Raw genomic sequence first — 27433 nt, forward strand, 5'->3', positions numbered from 1 at the left:
TGTCCATTTGTTTGCAATTTAATCTGTCTGGATCATGCTATATAAAATTTCACTTACTAATATAAAGATGTAAATAGTTTGATTTAAAATTATAAAATATTATATCCAATATAAAGAGTGAACAATTTTATTATAAAGTTTTTTTTTATAAAAAAAATAATCTAAATTTACAGTAAAAATAAAAATAACTCATTAATTAAAAACTTTGGAAGCACAAATTTCCAGGAGCGTAGAGCAAAGGCCTTATTAGCCTCCCTTAAACCTCCCCTACCAAATATCGTATACTATTTGTAAAAAATATATTAAAGTATAAAATAAAAAAATCTTAAAATACTTTTGGTTATCATTATGCACATAGTAAATTTTAAATACGAATGTCTAAAAAGAAAAATTATACTTGAATAGTGTCCATTAGTTATGATCATAACATCACGAAGAAAGGCTATTGATGCTTGTCTTTTTCAAACACAATAATCTTTCTAATTTCGCATATAGCTAAATGAGATCTAAATGTCAAATGTCGATATACATTATAACAGCACTTCACTATGACGGTCCTAAACCTTGTAGAGAAACGATGCCAACAGGTTTAAGTGAAGTACCCAAATGAAAGGAAAACAACCACAAAATTGTGCTGCTAAAGAACAATGGATTTTGTAACAACTTAAGAATGTCTGTGATCTGCTGTCATTTTTCAGTACATGATGCAGGAAAAAGAAGAAAAGAGACCAAGAAAAGAGCAGGGGGTTTTCTCAAGGGAGAAAAACATAAATCTTGCTCTATGTCAACATATAATGGACATAGTTCAACATTGAACCAACTCAAATGCAAGATCCTGGTGCATTTTTGTCTAGATCAGACCCCTAAAATCACAAGCAACAGAAGAGAAGAGCTTGCATTAACATCATCTATATTTTATCGATCAAATAATGTGGAGGGATATGTCCCCGACCAATGAAAAAATTAATCCCAACACTATCCGAACTCCCCCAAAAATCGTTTGTCCCCAAAACGTTGAGGCTACTAGACCTTCCTAGTATTCACAGTTCCAGTTGCAAGCAATAGGCATATCCTATATTTACATCCAACGTCTGCATTCTGCTCTATCTACCTGTGTTCATATAGTCACCCCTTGTAATCTGAATACCTAGGTTCATATGGTCACCCCTGGCCGAGAACTCTCCTGAGGTCAGATTTCTGTGCTTCTGTGAGCCTTGTTGGATACTTAACATCTATCTTGATTCTCAGATTTCCTTTTTTCCGAGGCTCTTTTGAGATTGGCATCCCTTCATTTGGTACTATTATCTCATGCCCTGGTTTGACAATGTCGGTCAATGGGATAATGAGGTTTCTCCCATCCAGTGTTGTCAGTTCCAGTGTTTTCCCCGTGAGAGCTTCAAGAAGTGAAATCTCTTGATTGACAGTAAGGTCATTACCATCTCTCACATAGACATGATGAGGTTTTTCCTCTATTACAAACACCAGATCTGCTGGAATGACACCAGGTTCCTCATTTCCTTTTTCAGGAAAAGTTACCTTGGTTCCTTTCTTCCAACCAGGTTTAATATCAATGGTCAATATCTCCTCCAGAGTTCGAAGCTTCCTGCAAAAAGAAGTATATACATATTACAACAAAGTAAAACATGATCTGGATAATATATCACAATCGATTATATTGATGAACATCCTAAAGGAAACGAAATTACAGAATGTATGGCCAAATTGTCATCACATAGCACATAGTAGTCAAGTTGTCAACAAACTTTTCTATAGGTCGAAAGATATACAAAATAAATTAAACTATAAATGACAAACAAAAATAACATACAAACAGCTCATGTCAAAAACAGGGTTTGGTGAATTACAAAAATTATGTTCCAACAAGGGAAGTTCATTTCTTGATGGACCGTCATGATTAATCTACACACCAAAATGTTGGCTAATAATTTATATTCATACTGATCACATAGCCAAATCCAAAGCAACATAAACCATTTCATATAGTCACATATTTCTTATCTCATAATCTCAATTTCCTCTGCTGACTTCAGGTAAAAGACCTCCGTGAACAACAGATTACCCAATACTTGGCCCCCATATCATATTGTCCATGCTCCAGATGTCTAAGTGTGGGAGAGGGTGTTAAGTGTCCCACATCAATGGAAGAAATGGGTCGTCTTCTTTTATGGTTTCGGATAATACTCACTACCTCTTAAGCTAGCTTTAGGTTTGAGGTAGGCCCGAGTTCTATTTCTTATAAAGAACCATTTCACTCTTAGGGGTCGTTTGGTAGGATGTATTAGAGAAAATAATACAGGTATTAGTCATGCTATTATTTAATACTTTGTTTTGAAAGATTTTCAGCATATGTATAAATAATACATGTATTAGTCATGGTATTATTTAATCCTTGGGTTGGTAGGATTTACAATGTATAAATAATACATGTATTAGTTATACACCTTACTTAATATTATAGGGTGCAATACTTATACAGAAAATCATAACATTAGCAATACAAGGTAATACATGGATGGGAAAAGTTAAAAATAGAATTGTCTTTGATACACCAAACCAGACAGAGGATAAGAAATAATCTCAGCATATTGTAGGGATTAGTAATGCAAAGATTAGTAATGAGTGAATCTATGAATTATTTATGCATGTATAAGTTATGCAGGGATTGGGGATTAGTTATACGTGTATTAGTTATTCCATGTTTTATCCTGCATAACGTAATAGATAGATTCCCTCTTAACTTATACATGTATTAGTTATGCGGGTTTCCAAATTGTCAACTAAACGCCGCATTAATGTTATACATGAATAACCTATTTCCTATCTACCTACCGAACATCATATAAGTTATATAAAAATACATGGATAACTTGTTTATAATTCAGCAACCAAACGACCCCTCAGTGTATGAGGGAAGAGTGCAATAAAGTTATAGAGAATAAACGAATAATTATACAAGGTTCTAAAAGAAGTTATTTAATTAAATAAGGTGTATTTAAGAGTCAAAAGGATTTGTGTGACTAAAAATTGCAAATATTAAGTATTTGGAAAGAACAATAATACATCCAAGCAGAAAGTCGAGACTTGTTAGAATTTATGATTGCAAACAAAGATGTATCTCACAGCTAAGGAAGGAAAAAGGGAGCAGTATATCAAAGTTGCCCGTTCACATCACAAAATTAAACCAAGAAATTCCAAAATTCACCTAGAGATGTGAACAAATTGAAGGTACAAAAGACGAGTTTAGAATAGTCAGTTCTGTAAACAATACCCATAGATTGTAGAGATTTTCAAATGTTTTTTATGTGATTTTATTTATACAGCTGTGAAGAATGACAATTGCAGCTAAACAGTATCATGTGTCTTCATTAAGTGTTTTGACTTTGGAGAAATCCATTAAAGGACAGAGACAAAGACAGACAAAGAAGAGATGTGTGTACCAAAATCAAAAATCAAAAGTGAAATGAAATTTAGACAAGGAAAAAACACTTCCACAAGGATATAGCGTATAACCAAGCCTCTCATGGGTAGCAATCATAAAATCAACATGCCTCTGATCTTGATATCAGATCTGCAACATAAATTAGTTTTAGATTTCCACTGACTAGCTTAGCTTTCTCATAGACTGAAGTGGATGTTTGGATTGACTTATTTTAGTGACTTTTGGCTTTAAAGCACTTTTTTTGTTTTGAAAGTGTTTGGGTAACATATAAAGTGTTTTACGCACTTTTATAAAGCTGAAAATCTAAGCTACTGTTGTTTCTTTTACATGGTTATCCTTACTATTTCCTTTGTCAAAAAAATTCTTTTCTTTGATATTTTCAACTCAGCTTCTTTACTCTTGTATATTTTTTTCAAACCTGTTTCATAAAAATGTTATCTCGAGCCGAGAGTCTATCGGAAACAACCTCTCTACACCCCCCCCCTAGACCCACTAGTGGGAACACACAGGGTATGTTGTTGATCATTTAAAAAAATGTTGCCTCAAAAATGAAGCCCATGAGCGATGATGAGGCTCATGTCTTGGCATCTTGGTAGTAGAATTAAAGCACCACCTAAGCTAGAGGAAAAAGGGACTCATCTACCTTCAACGACACTGCAAACTGAACTGATAATGGAAACAAGATTACCTAATTTACTTTTCAGTTTAGTCCCAATTAACTATGCAATCTTTTCTGAATAACTTGGATGGTGAATGTATTTGAGGAAGTAACATATTTTCTTACTGCAAAATTGTGATTAAAGTACTTCCACTGGGAGGAACGTATTTAGGTGAAGTTACAGAGGTGTGTGTGACAGAATGCTACTTTGTCTCTCTCTCCTCTTACTTTCATCCCCAAACTCTCAATTTTTCTACAACTCCTTCTACTTCCTTCTTATTTCTTTCTTTCCGTTCAACAAAAAAGTTATTAAAACTAAAAACAGGACAATATAGAGTGTTCTTGTTAAAATAGTACCTATTTTGTTATTGACACAGTAATGTGTGGTTAAGAATCGGCACCACATTTGGGCTGCATATATGTAACAATGCTTGAAAAGGCAGAAAAGCTATGCATATCTTTAGCCACGAGATTTACCACAGTAGTTTACTGGAGGGTCTATCATGTTTATTTATTATTTTTTGATAAGATAGGATCTATCATATTTATTTTTGATACATCAAACAGGAGTCCGGAGCCAAAAGGGCAAAAGAAATTGAGCAAAATTTCCAAAAGGGCAACAAAAAGTAAGGTTCAAACCAAAAAGGCAACATTTAGACCGAAGGGGGATGCCGTGAAATTTATGGAGTAAGCTTGAAGGGGAACTACACTTTTACCTGTGGATATATAGAGTAATGTTACCAGTTGAAAAAAAAAATTATGGAGTAAGGCGCAAGCTAACATGATACTTGTAAGTTGCTTGTCGGCTTGCGCATGTCAGGCTGCGCCTTACTCCTCAAAATAAAATTAAAAAAACATTTAGTAGAGTTGTGTAACTTTTTACTTCACTCAAACAACTTAATCAGAACATCAACTTTTGCTTAAAGAGCAGTCACCATCGTTTAATTCTCTATTGATTCCCACTTTTACGTTAAACTATTTTCCATATTCATTTTCATGGCAAAGTAGAGTTGGCATCTGGCCTTTATGAGGAGGTGGGATGGGGTTACACATTCTGTTCCTAATATTCTGCAAGGACTAAGAAATAGATTTAAAAGAATATTTTCATTCTTTAGTGTATAGTTAGATTATTTCCAAATAAATACGCATACACAATCCAAATGGAAAACAATAAATCCTTTGATTTCACCAAAAGGCGATTACAAATTCCCCATTTATACAATTGATGTCCCAAAACTATTACAAGTAAATTCATACATTATAACATTACTTTCCATTTCTTAACTATTTCTACTCTTTAAACTTAAAATTGTTGATAATAGTAGTAATAATATTAATTAATAAGCTCCAAAGTCTCTTAATGAATAATTTTCGCACCACTATAGACTACAGTGACTAAACATTTTTTTATTATATTTGAGGAGTAAGGCGCAGCCTGAAATGCCCCTTATAAGGCGCAAGCCGGCATCTGACTTACAAGTATCATGTTGGTTGCGTCCTGTAAGGCGCATGTCAGGCTGCGCCTTACTCCATAAATTTCATGGCATCCCACTTTCCATCTAAATATTGCCCTTCTGGTTTGAACCTTATTTTTTGTTGCCTTTTCGGAAATTTCACTGAATTTTTTTGCCCAATTTGGCTCCGGATTCCATCAAATAGTCGTGCTCAAATTATTAATGATCTTCCCTCCTACTAGAGCTTGGGCATTGGACTAGTTAGGAACCGAAACCTCAATCGGATCAATCAACTACACCTCAACCAAATCAAACGGAGTCAACCACATGAAACCTCTGAATCTGTTCCATTCTATTCAAACTTATTTTGTTCTAGTACTAAATAATTTGTAATTCAAAAGTAGGAGTTACCTAAACCTTAAACTCTATATGTGGATTACATTAATATCAACTAGTTGGTCACGTCTATACAAGCTCTTTGTTTCAATCATACAAGTTTTGTAACAAATTTCAATAGGTCATAAAGTTATAAATAGCATCTGTACAATATTACAAAATGATTGACATAATGTTAGCCTCAATATTTGCTAAAGAACAAGGATATTTTTTGATAAGGTTTACTTTGGTTTATTTAGAAGTTTCAACTAATAAGGGCTATTCCACACATGTTTAAAAAGTCCTTAAACCTTTGTTTGATTAGTAATTGATGGTATATGAACTCGCAATGCTGATCCATGAGACAGTCAAGGACATCGGAATGACAACAAGACAAGCACCAGGCATGAAGAGGTCAGGACTTATCACTTCAGGCATCTCTACAAGACAATTGTGATACCAGGAAAGCTCAAAGAAGATGATTACATAGGAACAAATTTAGCAAATCCAAGGGACACCAGACTCGACATTAGCATCTAGGCATTCATTTGGAAGAACGGATGCATCCGTTACTTTGGTTGAAAAACATTGAGAAATCTTCCACAGGTTTGCCAATCACCTTTCAACCCTTCAGTAAGCAGCTTTGAGAGGATTAGAATAGAAACATAACACTGCACTAACACTAATAGAAAGCAATGTAACTCCTTTGAAGTTGCTCATGCATATGGAAGTGATTTATAGCCAGAAATAGGTCAAATACCACAGACCAAGATTTCTAATATAAACCCACAGAATAACCATCAAGATCAAGATCTTTGTCGGCAACAGTGCATCACTCTCAGAACCTTTTCTTCCTTAAAGAGTTACTGGAGCAAGTCACTTTCCTCTATTGTTGGTGAAGCAAGGTTACCAGGATTCTAAACAGGTATTCAATCCTTTAGGTTCAGCATAGAGGAAAGATAATGATTGATATTTTCTGAATTATTTTGTCGACTTGAAATAAAACTTCCCGGAGTGGATTTGGACTTACGTTATTTCCTATTTATAGGATGCTTGTTATTTCTCATTTGTTGGGACTTTGCTACTGCAGCCCTCTATTTAAGAGAGTTGACGTTTACTAATAAAAAACAGGTTGATTATTCATCAAGTTACAGAGATCTGAAACTTTCTAAAACAAGTTCCCAGGTCTGCATTTCCCCATATCAATTGCAAATTCAGCAATCATCAGCAAGTCAAGGAACAAGAACAGAGGCTTAAACTTGCCTGATGAGACTGACTTTCCCGTTAATCGTCCAGTGACTCAATCCAAATTAAAGACCTCAACAGATTAGTGGATATTCATATGACATTGTTGATGATCTCCTCATCGGTGATTAGCTCTCTGCTTAGATCAAGCTTGCAACAACAACTAAATCTCTTATGTGCAATTCTGTTTTCAAGACAATTGAGTTTTTTTCTTTGAGAAAGGTAACATTTACTTCTATATATCCACAGCTATACTACATCAAAGTGTAGCCCCCCTCCAACAAATTGAGTATTTTAATCACTCTATTTAAGCCATTGGTATGTAAATCAAGTATCTCTGTTCAAAATTAGCAATTTCTTTCAACTACAACTATAATTTGCAACTAAGCTTTATGGAGCAGTACTTTCTCCAAAAGAATCACTCTAGAAGTGAAACTCCTCATAATACACATTCTTTTGCAATTCATACACTTTGTCCTAAATGAAACAATTTTCAACTAACAACTTCACAGCATTCATTCGTTTGCAAGTTACACACTTGGTGCTAAATGCACAAATTTCCAACTACAAATTCACAGCATCCAACCAATCTAGCCATCTTCTAAACTCCAAAAGGGTGGTTATGTTCCCTAAGCAAGTACATACTCCATCATGTAAAGATAACACTGCACTATGATTCTAATGTTTTATATGCATTCAACAAAGTATCTCAATCTCACCAATGCAAGTCAACCACACCAGATATAACCAACAAACTAGGCATGAAAAGAAATTTCATTATGATGCGCACCCAAACCTCATTCAACTTTGAAAATGCTCTCGTGAAGTACTAACAGCAGATAAAGTAGCCTAGAAACATACACATCCCCATGCACTGCTCTTATGAAATTCTCAAAATGCACATATACTTGCTCGATAAATAAAAAATCCAATCTTTAACAAAATGCACAAAGAATTTCTCAATAAAAATATAATCTTGCAATTAAAAGAAAGCAACAGCAACCTAATTCATCAGCAACATACAGCAGTACAAATACCAAGAGATTTGCAACAATTAGTGCAGACAAATTGAACATACCCGGAAGAATCCAAAACAGTCCTAGAAATTTTCATCTTTTTCTTGGCCCCTTTATACAAATCCTCCAAACTGCACAACAATGCATTCTCCACTGGCGCAGCCTTTCTTAACCCTCCGGTACTGGAGTTCCCAGCACCGGAAAACTCAGCCCCTCCATTCGTGGTACTCCTAAAAAACCCATCTCGAGCCTTCCTCGCCCTCCCATTATTCTCCGACGACGATGCCCCAAACAATTCCGCATAAATATCATCAGCATCTCTAGGATTAAACCGGAACGAAGGATTAGGATGAGGATTCCGCATGTTGTGGGGTCCACCTCTTGGAGGAGGTGGCACCTGACCCGTTTTCAACGCCTCCTCACCGTATAGATCGTAGATCTGCCGCTTCTGTGGATCGCTAAGAACATCATAAGCTTCAGAAATTTGCTTGAATTTTGCCTCCGCCTCATACTTATTGGTGCCAAGGTTCTTATCAGGATGCCAAATCATCGCTAACCGCCGATAAGCTTTACGCAAATCTTCTTCACTGGCGTTACGATTAACCTTAAGTATGTTATAGTAATCGACCCCCATTTTTTCCGGTAGCAATTGCTGTTTCTTCAGATGAAATGATGAAATTTGGAAGGGTAAAAGGGCGTGTGGAATTTCAGGCACTGTGGTGTAGGCTCGTCTTCGCTAGGGACTAATTTAACTATTTGAGCTTTTTTATTTTTTTGGCGCAAGTGAATAGTATAGCCAATTTTGGGACATTATTTTATGATTCATATATTTATATGATATACAATCCAATTGATGTATTATACATTTTAATCACACTATTATATAGTAACAAAATAAGAAAGAAGAGAAAAAAAATGAAGTTTATTTATATTATATATATTACATAAAATCAATCAAATAATTCGCGAATGAAATGCTCATTTTTTAAAGAAAAATGGATCTAATTTAATCTGATTTTATACTATAAAATTTTATTTTGTATTACGAAATTTATAACTTTTATGGACTTTGTATTACAAAGTTTCAAGTCACAATATTTAGATTTCGTTTGAAGTGATTTATTTGATTTATTTTAAGTAATTATAAGCTAAATTAATTTTTAAATATTTTTTGAGTGTTTGAATAAGTTAAGAAAATTTTTCTAAACACTTAGTTTAAGTTAAAATGCTAAAAATAAGTCATATAATTTCTAACTTGTAAATTTTAGCTTATAAAAAAATGAGAAGTCAATTTGAACAAACTCTAGTATATATTGATATTCCGCCGAAAACTTATATTTCTTAGTTAACCACTTCATTACATGTCAAAAAAATGTGTTGGTACTTCTGTGATTGCTTCTACAAAATTCACAAATAATGCGTCAACTAACATATTTTGAAAGACTAAAATCTAAATTGATATAAAATTTGCATCATTTTTCTCGTAATATATATATAATTCTTTTTGAAAGAGCTCACAGTCGCTAACAATAGTAATATCTAATATCTTTTCATATATGTCATATATGAAAAATACTTCATTTTTCTTACCTTATGAGAATAGAAAAATTACTTCTGGAAAAATAATAATTCAAAATAATAATAAAAATATATAACAAATTAGATATGAAAACAAATACAATCATATAGAAGTCGTTGAAAATTACTTCATACAAGAAAAAGTTTTAAAATATAATCTCATACCACTAAATATTTATATTAAATTAATGAAGTATTGCATACATGACGTATGACGTGTATCTTTGTTATACACTTAATAGTTCTATTACTTGATTATATCTGATTAATATGCATTCCAACTTAAATTTATTATTTATCTGTGATAGACTTATATCATTGTTAAGATATTAAATTTTAATTGCTAATAATTTTTTATTGTTTAGATGATTAGATCAACCTTTTCTTTTTAGTTGATGACCTTCTTCCACATATATAAATTTGTTTATATGTGTTTTAGAATTTATGTAAATCAATGTTGAAATTTTGATTCTCATATGCTATGGAATTGAATAAGCATGTTTTTGCTCCGCTAGCAAAACTCTTTACTAAAGAAAATAGGATCTCCGATCAAAGTGCTGGAAAGTCAAGACTGTAAAGAGGGATGAATTAAAGACCACTTCTCTCGTGAGGTATGATATGGAGCTAATCCTGATGCTCCGCTAGTCATTCCTCATGTTGAACAAACTATGGATGATCTACATCTAGCCTTTCGATTTAGGCCGTCGCCCAACAACCCTCTTCTATTGTTCCCACTCTTGATGAAAGAAAAACTTCAGCTTTAAAAAACTAATTGTCTTCACTCATAGAGAATAAAAAAAAGATAGTAATCCACACATACAAAACATTATTGTACTATGAAAATCTCTAAAAACATTTATATGTTTGTATTATTCATCACATCTTTTATTTGATAGGCGTTAAATACCAATTGATTTGATATATTTATTCTTTCATAATGGTCTCAACTCCATACGATTTTATACTAGGCCTATTGAGAAATGTATTTTGTAACTCTCCCATTTTGAGGTAAACTTGTACTAGTCATGTCACTTTTCTTTTTGTAGTCTTTGCAATATCAAGTCTTAATGAATTTATTTACTTTTGTATTATCGACACATTATTATGTTTTTATTATTTTCAATTCCTTGTACAAATGAAAATTAATAAGATAGTATTCTGTTTCGATTATATTAGTATATTAAATAATTGAAAAGGGCCTAAAACATTTTCGAAGTATTGAAAATGGTACATAACTATCCCTCATCCACCTATTAGCTTCGAAATATCCTCACCATTCACCTATTGACTCACAAATACCCTCTTCGTTCACTTTTGGGTCCTATTTTAGCCACTTCATTAACGGAGCACCATTTAAAATAATTAAATAATACTTTTAATTATGTGACGCTCAACCATTGGTTATAATTTAGTTATTTAATATAATTTTTAACCTATCCATTACCCACCTATTTTTAACTAAATCCGCCTCAGTGCTTTTTATATACGCCCTAAAATATTGAGCATCAAATTATAAATGAGCATGAAAATATATTTTTGATGTCATGACAATAGAAACATCTTCCTAATGTCATGAATGAGCATCAAGAAATACCCTAGAAGAACAAATTCAATAAATAAGCTTGAGTTTATCAATTAATATAAATTATAAATACATGCATTATATACATGACAAAATATGTTTTTTTGTTCTTGTGAAGTCAAATATGAGTTGCTAACATAATGTCTGTGTAGTTCATATTTCTTGATTGGTGATAGAATTATAGTTATATAAATCAAACAAGCAATCATTAATGACATATAAAGAATTTAACAATAATAATAAAATTTTAGTTATATATATTTTTACGGCAATAATATATATGTATATTCCTAGCCAACATTTTATATAAATAATGTTAAAGACTTTAGCAACTTTTTAAATGCAATAACATTAACTCAATTTCCTCTAAAAAAATATATATTATCATTATATGTCTTTATTTTTTTGGTAGTGAACGAAGTCAGAGATTAATTCAGCTAAACTTAATAGCTTTAGATTTACATTTTGAATTTTTTATATAAATTTCTAACATCAGTATGTATACAATTTGTCTCTCTAAAAGAATCTTAGATTTTCTTTGTGACCTGATTAATTTAGATTAATATAATGGTCACACTATAGTACATTTTAATACTTATTTAACCCGCCCTATTCAATACCAAAAGAACCCATTGGTTCGATCGAGCGGGTAATGGGTGGGTTTAAAATTATATTTTAGGATGAGATTAATAAGTATTGGGCGAATTTATTTAAAAATGGGTAGGTTTAAAATTATATTAAATAATTAAATTACAACCAATGATTGAGCGCCACGTAATTAAAAGAGTTATTTGATTATTTTATATGTCGCTCCACTAATGAAGTGGCTAAAATTGGACCCAAAGGTGGATGAGGAGTGTATCATGAGCCAATAGGTAGATGGGGAGGGTATTTTGGAGCCAATAGGTGGATGAGGTTAATTGTGTACCATTTTCAATAGTTTAAGGATATTTTAGGTCTTTTTTCGTTAAATAATTAATTTCATACATTTTGATGATGTGAACATACAATTTTAAACTTGAAGATAAACAATTTCTTAATTTTTTTATCATATCATTTGGATAATTTATCATGATTAACATTGATTTATTATTTTTTCTAAACAAGATTTGAGACTCAAGATCCGTTTTATTTTCAAACTAACTTATTAGGTACACAAGCCATTCCAATAAAAAAGTTTGATCTTTTAAGAAATGAAAAAAAAGGATGAATTTATTCTCAAACTTTGATAAATGGTACGTATATGCCGTTTGTTATACTTTGGGTTCACCTAAGCCCCTGCCCGTCCAATTATAGGTACACACATGTCCCTCTCACTAACGGTCCCCTGACATTGTACACTTGTCTTAATCCTAATGAACTACCAGTTTGACATTTTTTTAACCAATAGACCAACAAGCCGCCCCATAAATTCAATACCCACCCGAGTCCCTCTTTGATATATTTTAATTAAAAGACCCAAATCTAACACACTGCTGGTAATGATCACGGGAAATGAAGGGTTTTTTGGTGTTTTGGTTGTCCGATGAGGAGGGCCACAATGGTGGTTGGGTGTGGCCGGAGGAAATAAAAAACGGATGGTTGCACATTGTTTCCTGGCTGATTTTCTGGTTGTTGTTTTGAAAAACAAGTGGGTTCTAGTGGTTGTAAGTGAACTGGTGGTCGGAGCTTATTAGAGCAGTGATGGTAAACTCATTTGTCTGGAAAAAATTGGGTGTTTAGAGGTTGTTTGGCTGTTGTTACTGGTGGAGATTTGGTGGTGGAGTGGTCGGTTCTTGATTGTTTATTCAACAAGGATGGTGACTGGTTCACGACTGCTTAAAAAAGAGAAAAATAAGTGAGATTTTTGGTGGTGGACTCGCCAGATTCCGGCGAAACTCCAGCGACTTGACGGAAACAATAAACAATAAAAAGTACTTTTTGAACAGTAAAAATCAGAAAATTACCCCTAATCAACGAGCAAGACGCAACGGAATCGACGGACTTCATGGAGGCTAGGGTTTTGTGTGATAGGAACGGACCTGTTGGATTTGGGTCTTTCAATTAGAATATATCTCAGAGGGATTTGGGTGGTTATTGGGTTTATAGGGGCGGGTTGTCTGTTTATGGGTTAAAAAGAAAGGTCAAATGGTTTGTTCATTAGGATTAAGACATGTGTACAAATTAGTGAGAGGGGCATGTGTGTACATATAATTGGAGGATAGGGTCTTAGGTGAATGCAAAGTGTAATGGAGGGCAATACGTACCATTTATCAAAGTTCGGGAGTAAATCTAAAATATATATAGAGAAGTGTAAAATTGTTAAGCAACAATCTTATCTAAAAATATCATCAGAAAAATAAGAAAAGACGTCAGTGGTCATTGCTATCTTCAATTGATGTGACTCCTCCCCGAAGCTCTTCTACCTCATATAGATAAACAAAGAATCTTACATTGTAGATAGTCCACGAAATGACACGATTTCAACTTTATCTTCAAGTTAAGTATTTTATTAATTAACGTTAATTGGTTAGTAAAAGATATATTAATTCACGGTGACGATCAAGCTACATCCATAATATAAAATCTACTCACCTTGATACAAATAGCTTCATATGTTCTCAAATCATTTTTGTGCTTTCTTTTTAATCAGTTGAATAGTGTGCTCATATATTCTCAAGTCATTTTTTGTACTTTCTTTTTAATCTGTTGAATACTGTGCTATGTGGATATGAAATGTAAGTGTTACTAATCATCTTGTTGTTTTGATAGCTCCCACGAAAAAGGCTAATTTTATTTTGCGTGTTGATAAAGACGGAATAGTATCTAATCTTTATCTACTTGTACTAAACTAGCAACCTTGGGCAGCCTTAGTGTGATGGGTAACAATGTTATAATTAGCATCATCAATTGGGATGCCTATTGGAGAAACACACGGAAAAAACCTTTAATAACATCATCAATTGGAAGACGCTTATACCTTTCTGCCTCTGGAAATATGGATCATAAGAAACAACAACATTTTCAACAATAAAAGGAAGTCATTAATGGGGTTGCTGCTATCAACCATGGAATACAGGTAGACAAAAGGAAACTAACAGGCACCTCGAGCTACCATCGCAGTTAATTGGGACCCCCCAGACAGGAAAACTTATAAACTGAACATCGATGGGGCAGCAGTGAGCGACCCGAGCATGGGAAGGATCGGATGAGTGTTCGGAAACCACACTGGGGAATGAATCCTAGGCTTTAGCGAAAGTACTCCACGAACTAACTCTGCAATGGCAGAGCTTCAAGTGTTGCGAAGAAGGCTGCAACTTGGGATATTGCAGAATTTAATCTGAAACCTTTGATTATCAATACTGACTCTTCAAATATCATAAAATGGGTTAAACATGATTACATGTCTTACTCTAACCTACTGATTGAGTGCAGATCATTGATGCTGAAGCTGAACACGCCCATGTTAATGCACACCTACCGGGAGCAAAATAGGGTGGTGGATAAGGTAGAGAAGGAGGGACTACGAAGACAAGTTTTTGACGCCCCCAACACTTTCACTAGCCCACTGACATATGCATAGCAAGATAAGGAGGCGAATACTCAAGGAACATCCTTCGCTAGAATAATTTCTTTTCCTAGTACTATAATCTAGGGCTGGGATGTGGCCCAAAACTTAATAGCACTGAACCTTACAACAAGGAGGCCCACTAACGAAACTTAACTTGTCACTGTTTGTTTGAACTTATGTCATAATATAACTATCTTTTCAACCAAAAAACAATGATATAATTAGAGATGCTAGCAGTCTAGGTACTCCACTGATGGCTTTTAACAACATTGCTATTAGAGATGCTGATGTAGTACTATTTCAGTTCCCCTCGTAATATCCTAAAGTTATCTAATAATACTATTCCAGACCATAAAAAAATAATTAATAAATTGAACATATCAAAATAACCTAAAATTGACGACTAGACGAGTCATCAATAACGGTCATAAATTACTTGGATGATACAAATTAAATTAAACTGGATTAAGAATTACGACATAATTCAATCTACCGATTTTCTTATAAATTTTAAAATTATTTCCTTTTTTCCAACCTAAACATAAAAGGTAACAAAATCTTAAAACAAATGATTACTAATTACTACTAAAAAAAAAAAAAAATTCCTAAAAATTGCCACCCCAGCATTTTGTCCCTTTTTCCCCACTAAAATCGATTTTCTCCCCAACAGTACATATCTTCCCAAACATCGCCTTCCCACCTACCTATATCTTCAACCTTATACATATACCCCTACCCCCTTCACGAGAGTGACACTATCCATACGTAGTTCCCTATACATATTTATAATTATTACACTCTATTCCTCTCCGATCGATTGTTTTTCCGATTCCGACGTTGCTTTCTTCGCCGGTAAGTTTCTCTATCTGCTGTGTATCGATACGAGTATATAGTTAGATATTTAATCTGAGCATTTGCTAGATTCTGTATATGGATATGAAATAGGTTTTGTATATGCCTTCGATTAAATCGACGTAGGAGGAATTATTGATGGGGCATAAGAAGCGAACCGTCGCTCCTCGCTCCAAACCCTTAAGTTCACCGGCGGCGGTCTCAGAAGATGGGTCACCGCCGTCGATTGATGCTGACCTAAAGCTAGTTTCAACGATTCCTTCAATTACGAATGGATCTTTGAGTAGAAACGATGCCCTAGCTGTAAATGATTATGAGAACAGTACTTCATCGTCTTCGGCTTCTTATGCTTCAATTAAGCTTGAATGTGAGCGTGCCCTAACGTCATTGCGACGTGGGAACCATACTAAAGCACTTAGGTTGATGAAGGACTTGTCTACTAAGCATGAAAATTCGCCTCATTCGGCGCTGATTCATCGCGTCCAGGGCACAGTTTGTGTGAAGGTGGCTTCTATTATTGATGATCCTAATACGAAACAGAGGCATTTGAGGAATGCAATTGAGAGTGCTAGGAAAGCAGTGTCACTGTCTCCGTACTCAGTTGAGTTTTCACATTTCTATGCTAATTTGTTGTACGAAGCAGCAAATGACGGGAAGGAGTACGAGGAAGTTGTGCAGGAGTGTGAAAGAGCATTGGCAATCGAAAACCCCATTGATCCTGCAAAAGAGAGCTTACAAGAGGAGAGTCAACAGAAGATCTCCTCACCTGAAGCTCGAATATCTCATATACATGGTGAGCTTCATAACTTGATTCAGAAGTCGAATTTTGCTTCCATTTCTACTTGGATGAAGAATATAGGTACTGGGGAGGAGAAATTCAGGTTAATTCCAATTAGGAGGGTGTCTGAGGACCCAATGGAATTGAGATTGGTTCAGGGAAGAAGACCAAACGAAATTAAGAAGGCGACTAAGACACCTGAAGAGAGGAGAAAAGAGATTGAGGTTCGGGTAGCTGCTGCTAGGCTGTTGCAGCAGAAGTCAGAAACTGTCAAATCACAGAATGATGGAGACAAAGGTTTGGATTCAACTGCAGGATCGGGTCAGAGAGCACGTGATAGGAGGTCCAGTGGAAATGCAAAGAAGAATGCTTCTTCCACGGAGAGAAGGAAGTGGGTGCAGTCATATTGGAATTCCATAAGTTTGGATGTGAAGAAAGAATTGCTTAGAATTAGAATTTCAGATCTTAAGACACATTTTACTGCTTCTAAGGATCATTTGGCTATAGAAGTACTCTCTGATGCTCTTCCATTTGCCGAGACCCATAAAACATGGGAGTTCTGGAGATGTTGCCGGTGCAATGAAAATTTTGCTGATTCTCAATCACACGTTCATCATGTTGTGCATGATCACATGGGAGCTTTGCTGCCTAAAATGCAGTCAGTTTTGCCTCAAAATGTTGAGAATGAGTGGGCTGAGATGCTTCTGAACTGTTCTTGGAAACCATTAGATATTAATGCGGCAGTGAAAATGCTAGATAAGCAATCAAGATATCAAGGCCATGGTTTTCTAGATGAGACCTATGGAAGAGATGATGGGGAGGGGCCTAAGGATGACTATTTGGAGGCTTTCTGCCATGAAGATGAATGGGACTCGTCCCCTAGAAGGAAGAAAGTAGGGGATCGACTCAATGTAAATATGGTTGAGAGCAGAAAAAATGATAAGATCTCAGATATTGACTATATGGATTGTGATGAAGATGGTGGTTCAAAGATTTGTTTACTTCCTGAAGACATGCCACTGTCTGATGACCCTGAGCGAGCAAAGCTTCTTGAAAGAATCCGTGCTGTGTTTGAGGCTCTTATTAAAAATAAATATCTTGCATCAACTCACCTCAGCAAGGTTATGCATTATGTGGTGGAAGAACTTCAGAGTCTTTCTTTTGGCTCTCAACTTCTTAACTACAATATTGATCAAAGCCCTCTGTGCATATGCTTTTTGGGTCCCGAAGAACTGAAAAAGGTATTAAAATACTTGCAAGAACTTTCTCATTCTTGTGGCTTAGGGAGGTACCCCGAGAAAGTTGGTGCTGTGGATGAAACAAGCAATGGATGTCATGGAATTGACAATCTAGAGAAAATAGTTTTCAGTGAGGACAGCTCGTGTTTGCTGTTTGATCAGTATTTCCTGGAGCGCAATCTTTCTCCCAGTTCATATCCTGATGCAGTTTCTAATGACAGAAATACAGCAATTTTGTCTGGTAATCAGTATCAAGATGGAGTTTTAGTTGACCCAGATGCATTACTGTCCTGGTTATTCACCGGTCCATCAAGTGTTGCAGCTTTGGCATCATGGACACGTTCAAGAGAAGAAAAAGGTCAACAAGGTACGGAAATTCTCCGATTGCTTGAGAAGGAGTATTACGACCTCCAGGGTTTGTGTGAGAGAAAATGTGAGCACCTAAGTTACGAGGAAGCACTGCAGGTAGTTGAAGATCTTTGCTTAGAAGAGGGTAAAAAAAGAGAACATGAAACAGAATTTGTCCGACAAAGCTATGATTCTGTCTTGAGAAAGCGACGAGAACAACTCATAGATAGTGACAACGATACTACAATTATCAGCAATAGGCCTGAGTTGGATGCTATATCAAATGTTCTTAAGGAAGCAGAATCTCTTAATGTAAATCAATTCGGATTTGACGAAACTTACGGTGGTGGAACGTCTCAATTTTGTGACTTGGAGTCTGGCGAAGAGGATGATTGGAGACTGAAGGACTACCTTCATCAGGTGGACTCTAGTGTGGAAGTTGCAATACAGAGACAGAAGGAACATATCTCCATTGAGGTTGGTGGATCAGTTACAGTACAACGTTCTTTTTCTTTTTGTTTTTTCGGCATTGTTTGATTGTTGTTTGATCTTACAATTTCATGGATGCAGCTTAGCAAAATTGATGCACGAATTATGAGGGTGGTTACCGGGATGCAGCAGTTGGAGTCGAAGCTTGAGCCGGCTTCTGCCCAAGATTACCGGCGAATTTTAGTGCCTCTATTGAAATCATTTCTGCGGGTATCTGCTGTTGTGATGTACCTATGTTGCTCTTTTAATCTTCTACTGCTGTTTTGTACTCCTGACTTCTTGTCGTTTCGCCTTTCTCATTCTTTGTTTGATTAGGATGATTGTTTTTTTTTAATTCTTAGGCACACTTGGAGGACCTGGCCGAGAAGGATGCTACCGAGAAATCTGATGCCACGAGGGAAGCTTTTCTGGCTGAACTTGCACGTGATTCCGAAAAGAGTTCAAGTGGGGGAAATGAGAAGTCTAAACATGCCCATGAAAAGACAAAGGACAAGAAAAAGAAACAAGAGTATCGAAAAGCAAAAGATTCAAAGGTTTGAGCTGTGGGTCAGATTATTGTTTCTGCAGCAGTTGTTTGTGTGTATTGCTGGGGGAAGTATAACTTGTTTCCTCTTACCTGTGCAGCCTAACAGTGGTAATGAATTGCATGTGCTTCACCATGAAACTGTGGATCATGTGTATGTCTCTTCCTAGTTCCTAACGACATATTTCTCCATTTACGTACCCTCTAGTTAGGCATCTTAGCAAACCATTTACGCCTTTAATATTTTCAAGTGTATGTTTTGGTGCAGCTCATTTCCACTTGCTCATGATGGAGATGATCAAGAGAGTGAAATTCCTCAAACTGGTAATTCCTTAGATCTACAGGAAGAGGAGTACAAACGTATGATTGAGCTTGAAGCCGAGGAAAGGAAGCTAGAAGAAACTTTAGAGTATCAAAGAAGAATTGAGAATGAGGCTAAGCTGAAACATTTGGCTGAGCAACATAAGAGAACTGTAAGAACAGTTCAAGAGAATATGGATGCAGTTACAAATCCCGAGTCCTACCCGTATCAAAAGTTGAGTCCTGACACTTACTTGAAGAGTTGTGATATTGATCAGAAAGTCAACGAGCAATGGAAGAGTAGTGAGAAGGTTACATTCTGATTGGCTTTTTACTGTTAGAGAATTTTACATTCTGGATTTCTCATATCATTTAAAGTTATAACTAAGGCCTCGAAATGCCTTGATGTTATTTTCAAGGATGTTGCTAAAATTTGGTTGGCCCTATGAAGTGATTGTAATATTTGACTTTCCTTGATGCAGAACAATGTACTATTGAACAGTGTAGATGGTCTTTCAAAGAACTTTCCAGAAAGAATGTCACAAAGAGATGGTATCATCTTGATTTGTGAACGGAATAATTTATGCTTCCCAAATATTCTGTACCAAATGTTCCAGGGTTAGGATGATGTCATCTGAACATGCTATCATTTTTTCTCTGATTCAGGATTGTCAAACAAAGGAACTCCAGAGGATGGTATATTGATGTCTGATAAGCGATCTGGAAGAAAAGGCAGGCGCCAGAAAGATTCGTCTAAATTTAGTGAGGGGAATCATCAATCTGGTTCTTCTGAAAGGGAAAATACGCAAGTTAGTGAATCAAAAGCTCTGGATTCTTCACATGGTGAGCTGCAGTTGTTTGCTTAACTATTATATATTTGGCTGCTTCTGCTTTTCTGAATGACGACTTCTTTTTGCTTCTCCAACTTGATTGGGTGGTGGATGCCTTTTATTTTATGCTAGTTGGTCTTATTTTTACTTTAAAGGGAAGTGGGTAGTGTCAGAAATCACAGGGCATTTCCTGGTTTTAGAAAACAAGGAACAACTTCATGGTGGATGACTGTAATATACCCATGATTAACTATTCTTAGAAAGTGTTTGTTTTAGAGTTCAAATTCATTCTTGCTCCTTTATCATTTGGTGTACAGTAGTTCGTTAAATATGCAAGGTGTACATGGGATCAATGACAGTGGCTAACGTTGGAAAAGCTTCGGGATTGTATAGGAATGACATTCATGTGATAACTCCGCCTGTGTGGTAGTTAATGTCTTCTCTATAACACAGCCGGTCCCAAGCCCGGAGAAAGGAGGAGGGTTGTTTTGTTAACCCAATGACTAATACACAAGATTTCTTTTAGATATTGAAACAAAGAGTTCATTTATTCAATTGATCAAAGATAGATTACAAGGTTTAATAATATGACGGCTTTTAGCTTTTAGTGTTGGTACTTTTTGGGTCGATCTTGCTCTTATAATCCGTCACTTTTTTTTTTTTGAATTAGCAATGTTGTATTCCTCAGCATTAAGTATATGCTGGTGACCTCCAAAAATTAGAACATAGAGGGACCATGAAGGCTAATTACAAAGATCCTATCATACTACTAGTTTCTCTACCTTTTCTATACATTCCTGTTTACACCAAAAATTGAAATATGCATTTTCTTTTCCTGTATGAGTTTGATTTGTTCTGATAGCATCTTTCATTTCTTTCCTTCCATGTTGACCACCATATGCAAGCTGGAATAGTTCTCCACCAATTTTTTGGCTTTTACTTCCTCTACTCCTGATCCAACGACTCAACAGGTTAGCAGTATGCTCTGGCATCGTCCAGCTGTTACCAGTGAGCTTCAAAAACGGAGACCATAGTTGATCTGTGACTCGACAGTGTAGAAAAAGATGGTTGTCGGTCAGTTATTAAAAAAAGGATGGTTGTTGGTCTCATTTGTCTCATTGCATAGAAAATGCCTTGGTACTATTTTTGCACCTTTCCTCTGCAGTACCTCCCGAGTCAGACAAGCCCTCTTAGCTGCGGACTATACAAAACATTTTATCTTGGTTGGTGCTTGGCTTGTCCTTGCGTATTTCCATCTAGCCAATCTGAGGCCCTGCTGAGTTTCCAGTTTCTTCTTATAGAGCTTGTTAACTATTAACCTTTCATCCTCAGAGTTTACCCACGGACTGTATCTGGCCTCGCAGCAAAACCATTAAACTCATTGATTAAATGTAACAATTGTGCCACCCTATCTATTTCCCAATCATTCAAATGTCTCCTATATATCCCAACCATTTGCCCAACTCTCAACTAGAGTGATATCTGGATGAGATAAGTATTGAAAACACCCCTAAACTTAGCGTGAATTATTACTTTAGTCCTCCAACTATTGATAGCCTCAGAAACACCCCCCTACTTGATTAAGTGAATTTTAAAACACCCCTCTTATGCCACATGTGCATATATGTAAAATTTTCTGTTGATGTGGCGTACACATAGATATATGTAATAGAAATTTTTACATCTAATATAATCAAATGTCAAGAATTTAGCAGTTTAAGAAGATAAAAGAACTTTTTTTCTTTTTAAAGATTTATTTTTTCTTATCACCCCACCCATCCTCTCCCCAGTACCCTAGCCTCACACCTCACTACTCACCCACCCCCAAAAAAAGTTCTTTTGAACTTTTTTTTTTGAGGGGGATGAGTGGATAAGAAACAAGAAACATTTTATTTTAGAAGTAACTTATAAGAATTTTAGGGGTGAGGTGGTGGGGTACCTGGTAGGGGATGGGGTGAGGTAAGAAAAAAGAGTTCTTCTTTAGTAAATTTTCGCATTAATTATTTGAATGTTTATTTCTTTTTTACTATATATATCTCTGTGTACGGTACTTCAACAGAAAACTCCACATACAAGCATAGGTGGATCACATGTGGCATAAGAGGGGAGTTTTTAAATTACTCAATCAAGTAGAGGGGTGTTTTTAAGGCTGTTAATACTTGGGTGACTAAAGTAATTATTCACGCCAAGTTTAGGGGTGTTTTCAATACTTATCTCTTTGCTACAAAAAGAAAAATAAGTCAGGGAAAGATTGCATTAATGCTTCCTGTCTTACCATAACATCTTTCCAGAATAATATTTTAGCTCCATTTCCTCTTCTGAGTTTGTTGTTTCCTACTAGTTTGGTCCAGAAGGATCTCTTATTGTTTCCATGTTGAAACTCTATATGGCATAGTGACCTCATTGGTACACCAGTGGGAGTCCTGGCCATACTTGTGATGTCTAACTTCTCTCCAAAGAGCCTGTTCTTCTTTCACATATCTCCACAACCATTTTATCAAGAGGCACTCGTTATGGATCCTAAGATCCCTAACTCCAAGATCACCTGAGAGCTTAGGTAGCTGCACTGTTTTCCAGTTAATTAGATAGCACCTTTCCTTTCTTTGTTTCCAATACATAGAAAGTCTCTTCTAAGCTATAAAATTAGAGCACATCCTGTATTTGAATCTTTGAAACAAAGAAATCTGTTTGAATCTTTGAATCAATCAAATCTATTTCCAAGCTAATTTCTGTTTCTGTTAGTAACAGTGATGGGTGAACTCAATCATCTCTTTCCATTTCTTCATTGGTTAAACTTTAAAGGAGCAAGTCATCTTGGTTCAGATAAGTGATATAGTAATTGTGGCATTACTTCGTCATACTCAAGTTGACCTGCAATCCTCTGTAGATTATTTTTTTTTAAAAAAAACAAGCTGGTGGGTGTAAATAGGTGCTCTTCCAATATTTTTCCTTGAAATTTAAACTACAAACTGTTCTATGATCTGCTTCTGTTGAAGTGAAATAAATTCATTATCGTTTGATTTCAACCCCAGAAAATAATGGTACCAGAGATAGTGGAACGAAGACATTGAGACAGCTACATGTGGAGGAGGATGATGAAGAAAGGTTCCAAGCTGACCTTAAGAGAGCTGTACGCCAAAGTCTCGGTATGTCTATTTATCTTTCATTCTGGGAACAAGTTCCCAATATAGTTTTAATGTTTGTTAACCTAGGTTGTTCTTTATTTTTTCGGGAATTAGTAGTCTAGGCTGTTCTCTATCTGTATATAGTTGACTGCTCAAGCTTGATTCAGAAGACAACTTACCTAACCTCTGTTTTTCTTATCTTCTGTCAAATTTAAGACTCTTTCTACTAATTGTTTCTGAAGGAAAGTGACGTGCTATAGCTTGAAAACTGGTCTTTGTTCTTCCATTTAGCTTGAAGAATTAACTGCTATAATATTTTCCATGTCCTGATTGTTCAAGTGCCTTCTGTGTGCATTCTCTCCTTTTTATGTCAGATGCATTCCACGCACATCAGAAATTTCCCTTGATGGCAAGTTCAGGGGGACAGCGGATGATATCTGAAACAGGCGATTTGAGTAATGAAATTAGTTTTGGAAATGTCAAAGAAATGGATGATGTATATGGCACTGGGCTAAAGAATGAAGTTGGAGAATACAATTGCTTTCTAAATGTCATTATACAGGTTAGCTGTGTTTACAAGTGCTAATCCATTGTTTTATTTTATAATAGACAAATTATCTTTGTTTGTCGCGCTCCCAGTTTTCTTCTATTTCAAGTGCGTTCTCTGATTATTCTTGTTTTCTCGTCACATTTTAGTCATTGTGGCATCTAAGACAATTTCGAGACGATTTTTTGCGAAGATCATCATCAGAACATGATCATGTGGGTGATCCATGTGTGGTATGTGCTTTATATGACATATTCACTGCTTTGAACACGGCTTCAACTGAGATGCAGAGAGAGGCTATTGCTCCTACTTCTCTGAGAATTGCTCTCAGCAACCTTTATCCCAATAGTAATTTCTTTCAGGAGGTAAATGTGAAACTCTATCAAGCGCTTCATAATTTACTAAGCATCAACTTCTTTGAATCCAGTTAACGAGATATAGACTTACAGGCTCAAATGAATGATTCTTCTGAAGTACTGGGTGTAATATTCGATTGCCTGCATCGATCATTTACATCAACTTTAGGTGGTTCAGATGCTGAATCTGCTGATAGCAGCTGTACGGGCTCTTGGGATTGCACAAGTAGTGCTTGTACTGTGCATTCTCTTTTCGGGATGGATATTTTTGAACGGATGAACTGCTATAATTGTGGATTGGAGTCTAGACATCTGAAGTACACATCATTCTTTCATAATATTAATGCCAGTGCTCTCCGAACTATGAAGGCATGTTCTGTTGTTTTTTGAGGCAATTTTGTGATGGAACTTAAGTTTCCATTAGTAAACTTATCTTTTTAAGTTCAATAAGTGACATTGTTTGTACAATGAGCAATTTTCTTTATTGTTATCATGAGGAGTGGGCTAATTTGCACATTTTACAGAGTATTTGTTCTTTCCTTTCAGGTTATGTGTCCAGAAAGCTCATTTGACGAGCTTCTGAATCTTGTTGAGATGAACCATCAGTTGGCTTGCGATCCTGAGGTTGGTGGATGTGAGAAACTTAACTATATTCATCACATTCTCTCTGCTCCGCCACATATTTTCACAACGGGTAACTAGTTTTGATGTTTTCCCCCTTCCCTCCTTTCTCTAATTTGTTTTGGTTGCCAAATGGGTAATGTAATTTTATTTAGAGAATCTATTTGTTTCTAATGTGACTTGTTTCTTCCTCCCCACAGTTTTGGGTTGGCAAAATACTTGTGAGGATGTAGATGACATAAAAGCCACATTATCAGCTTTATCTACTGAAGTGGACATTGGCGTCCTTTATCGGGGTCTTGATCCGAAAAACAAACATTGCTTAACTTCTGTGGTAATGTTTCTTTTTCTATTGTCTGCTGACTTTTTTGTTTATGTATTGTTAGGAAATTAGTATTTAAAATCCCTTAACTAGCTCGAGACAAAATATAATCAAGTCACTGGCACTGAATATACAAATCCATTCATATTTCAGATAATTCCTGCTGTGGAAAATCTCACACGTTCCTCATCAATGTTATATATTTTCATAAAATCATGCCAATTGGTTTTTGTTCTGCAAATAGTACCTGCCAGCTGGTTCATTTTTATTTTTTTGCGGTTTCAACTAATTGAGGATTACTTTCTGTCATTGCTCATGAAAGAAGTACTCGTGATATTATTGTGTCCTTTTTATTAACTGTATTTTCATGATGTTAAAGAATGACAAAAGTCTCACATCGGTGGTAATGAGATGGGTAGAATCTTTATGAGGCTTGGGTAATCCTCCTTCCTTTGAGCTAACTTTTGGGGTGTGAGTTAGGCCTAAGACCTAATTAACATGGTATCAGAGCAGGGCCCGTCTCACCCGTTGTCGGGGCCCCCAAAATTTAAAATTGCCCATGCACCAGATGCTAAGCATTGGGCGTGAGGTGGGGTGTTAAAGAATGACAAAAGTCCCACATCGGTGGTTAATGAGATGAGTTGACTCCTTATAAGGCTTGGATAATTTTCCTCCCTTTGAGCTAGCTTTTGGGGTGTGAGTTATATGTAAGACCTAATTCAACACATGATTGATGCATGAATGTGACTATTTGGTCACCACAGGTTTATTTCATTTTTTTGGTATGTCCTTGTTTGTGTCAACAACATATACTGTTTTGCACCCAGAGTTTGGGTCAAAACATATCTCAAATGACATAGCTTTCTTTTTTTGTTCCCATGTGCAGGTTTTTCTCTATTAAGCCTAAATATCTTTGAGATTGTTTTTTATTTTAAAAAAAGAATTTATCTTCATCTGCATTTGCTTAACCTAAAGGTATCTTTCATGTTGCTAGGTTGAATATAAGAATCACTTTGTAGTACTTTTGGATGTTGAACCAAGTTTAGTTTGTATTTAAACAAGTGTTTATTTAATTCTGATGTTGTTGGTATGTCTCTAAAGATGGGATGCTTTTATGACAACATTTCTTTCAGGTTTGCTACTATGGACAGCATTATCACTGTTTTGCCTACAGTCATGATCGTGGACAGTGGATCATGTATGATGACAAAACCGTAAAGGTAATATTCTGTTTCTTCCTATTTTTCCTTGTCATCTTTTACATAAGATTTTTTAATTATGGATATTTTATATTCAGGTAATTGGTGGCTGGGATGATGTTCTCGTCATGTGTGAAAGAGGGCATTTGCAACCGCAGGTCCTTTTCTTCGAAGCTGTAAACTAGTCCAGTCAGCAAATGGTACCTCTCTAATAGTGAAAAGATGATCTGGATCAGCGTTGGTTTCTTTGAAGCTGTAATCTATTTCAGCTTAGAAAATATACCTCCCTAAGCTGCAATGAAGATGTGCTACTGTGCTTTCCATTCAATCGCCAAGGGGAACGACGATATTGTGCATTGTTGATCTGCAAAGTTACAAAATTGTGTAAGAAACTGTACTATACCATCAGAAAACTTGTTGACGAGATGAAGAGAAAATAGGAGTAGTTGGCCTGATAGCGAGAAAAACTTCTTCAAATTTGTGTATCATGGCGGAAGTTATCAGAGGATTGGGAAGAAAAATGTAAGTTATGGTGCTGTTGATACTTGGTAAGCATTGGTAAAATCAAAGATTTGCGTCATCTGAAAATTTTGGAATCCTTACAATAAGGTGGCGTGGTTGAAGAAACTAGTAGTTGCCACCAGTTTCGTAGTCACAAGGAATGTGTAGATGTTTGATTTTCGAGATATTGCTTCTGTACACAGGTAATGAATCATATTATCTTTCACTTCCAATGTAAGCAAGTCTGTATAGATTGGCAATTGGTCTGTAGTCTCTTAGTGATGCAGTCAATAGTAAGTCTTCTAAACTCTATATTCATTTTGTTGTTTCCTCTCTGAGGGAAAAGAATTTTGAGTGCCCAGAAGTTATGGGAACTTTGTATTACGCATGTCTACGATATTTAATGAAAGAGGAGACACCATATTTGCTCGTCAAGCAGAAAACCCGTTCGACTTGTAACTTCTGGGTTTTTCTAGGGTACGTGTA

At 35.6% G+C, this 27433-nt stretch overlaps 2 protein-coding genes across 3 annotated transcripts; one reads left to right on the forward strand and one right to left on the reverse strand.

Annotated features, from left to right (window-relative positions):
* Positions 1 to 526: 526 nt before the first annotated feature.
* LOC107021390 (dnaJ homolog subfamily B member 1) lies at positions 527 to 8989 on the reverse strand. Of its 2 annotated transcripts, none has more exons than XM_015222039.2 (2): positions 8271 to 8983; positions 527 to 1603 (listed from the first exon to the last, which is right to left on the reverse strand). In XM_015222039.2, the coding sequence occupies exons 1-2, from the start codon at positions 8840 to 8842 to the stop codon at positions 1162 to 1164; spliced, it is 1014 nt and encodes a 337-aa protein (XP_015077525.1). In that variant the 5' UTR covers positions 8843 to 8983; the 3' UTR covers positions 527 to 1161. The 2 variants fall into 2 exon arrangements, with proteins under 2 accessions (XP_015077525.1, XP_027773892.1); XM_027918091.1 differs by lacking the exon at positions 527 to 1603 and adding an exon at positions 5602 to 6575 and having other exon boundaries at positions 8271 to 8989.
* A 6919-nt stretch (positions 8990 to 15908) lies between these two features.
* Positions 15909 to 27390, forward strand: LOC107023109. Its single transcript, XM_015223668.1, has 15 exons — positions 15909 to 18611; positions 18705 to 18833; positions 18965 to 19156; positions 19248 to 19300; positions 19415 to 19757; positions 19929 to 19998; positions 20113 to 20289; positions 23309 to 23422; positions 23776 to 23963; positions 24098 to 24313; positions 24398 to 24673; positions 24851 to 24998; positions 25126 to 25259; positions 26381 to 26467; positions 26545 to 27390. Exons 1-15 carry the CDS (start codon positions 15909 to 15911, stop codon positions 26629 to 26631), a joined length of 4917 nt encoding a protein of 1638 aa, XP_015079154.1. The 3' UTR covers positions 26632 to 27390.
* Positions 27391 to 27433: the final 43 nt, after the last annotated feature.

This window comes from Solanum pennellii, chromosome 6, assembly GCF_001406875.1.
Source record: "Solanum pennellii chromosome 6, SPENNV200".
Taxonomy (NCBI): Eukaryota; Viridiplantae; Streptophyta; class Magnoliopsida; order Solanales; family Solanaceae; genus Solanum; species Solanum pennellii.

Excerpts from the sequence above, each read along its gene's own strand:
- LOC107021390 (XM_015222039.2), bottom strand. The coding sequence starts at position 8,842 with ATGGGGGTCGATTACTATAACATACTTAAGGTTAATCGTAACGCCAGT. Across the intron at positions 1,604-8,270 it reads ACTGTTTTGGATTCTTCCGG|GAAGCTTCGAACTCTGGAGG; the intron begins GTATGTTCAATT and ends TTCTTTTTGCAG.
- LOC107023109 (XM_015223668.1), top strand. The coding sequence starts at position 15,909 with ATGGGGCATAAGAAGCGAACCGTCGCTCCTCGCTCCAAACCCTTAAGT. Across the intron at positions 19,301-19,414 it reads CATGAAACTGTGGATCATGT|CTCATTTCCACTTGCTCATG; the intron begins GTATGTCTCTTC and ends GTTTTGGTGCAG. Across the intron at positions 24,674-24,850 it reads GTGCTCTCCGAACTATGAAG|GTTATGTGTCCAGAAAGCTC; the intron begins GCATGTTCTGTT and ends CTTTCCTTTCAG.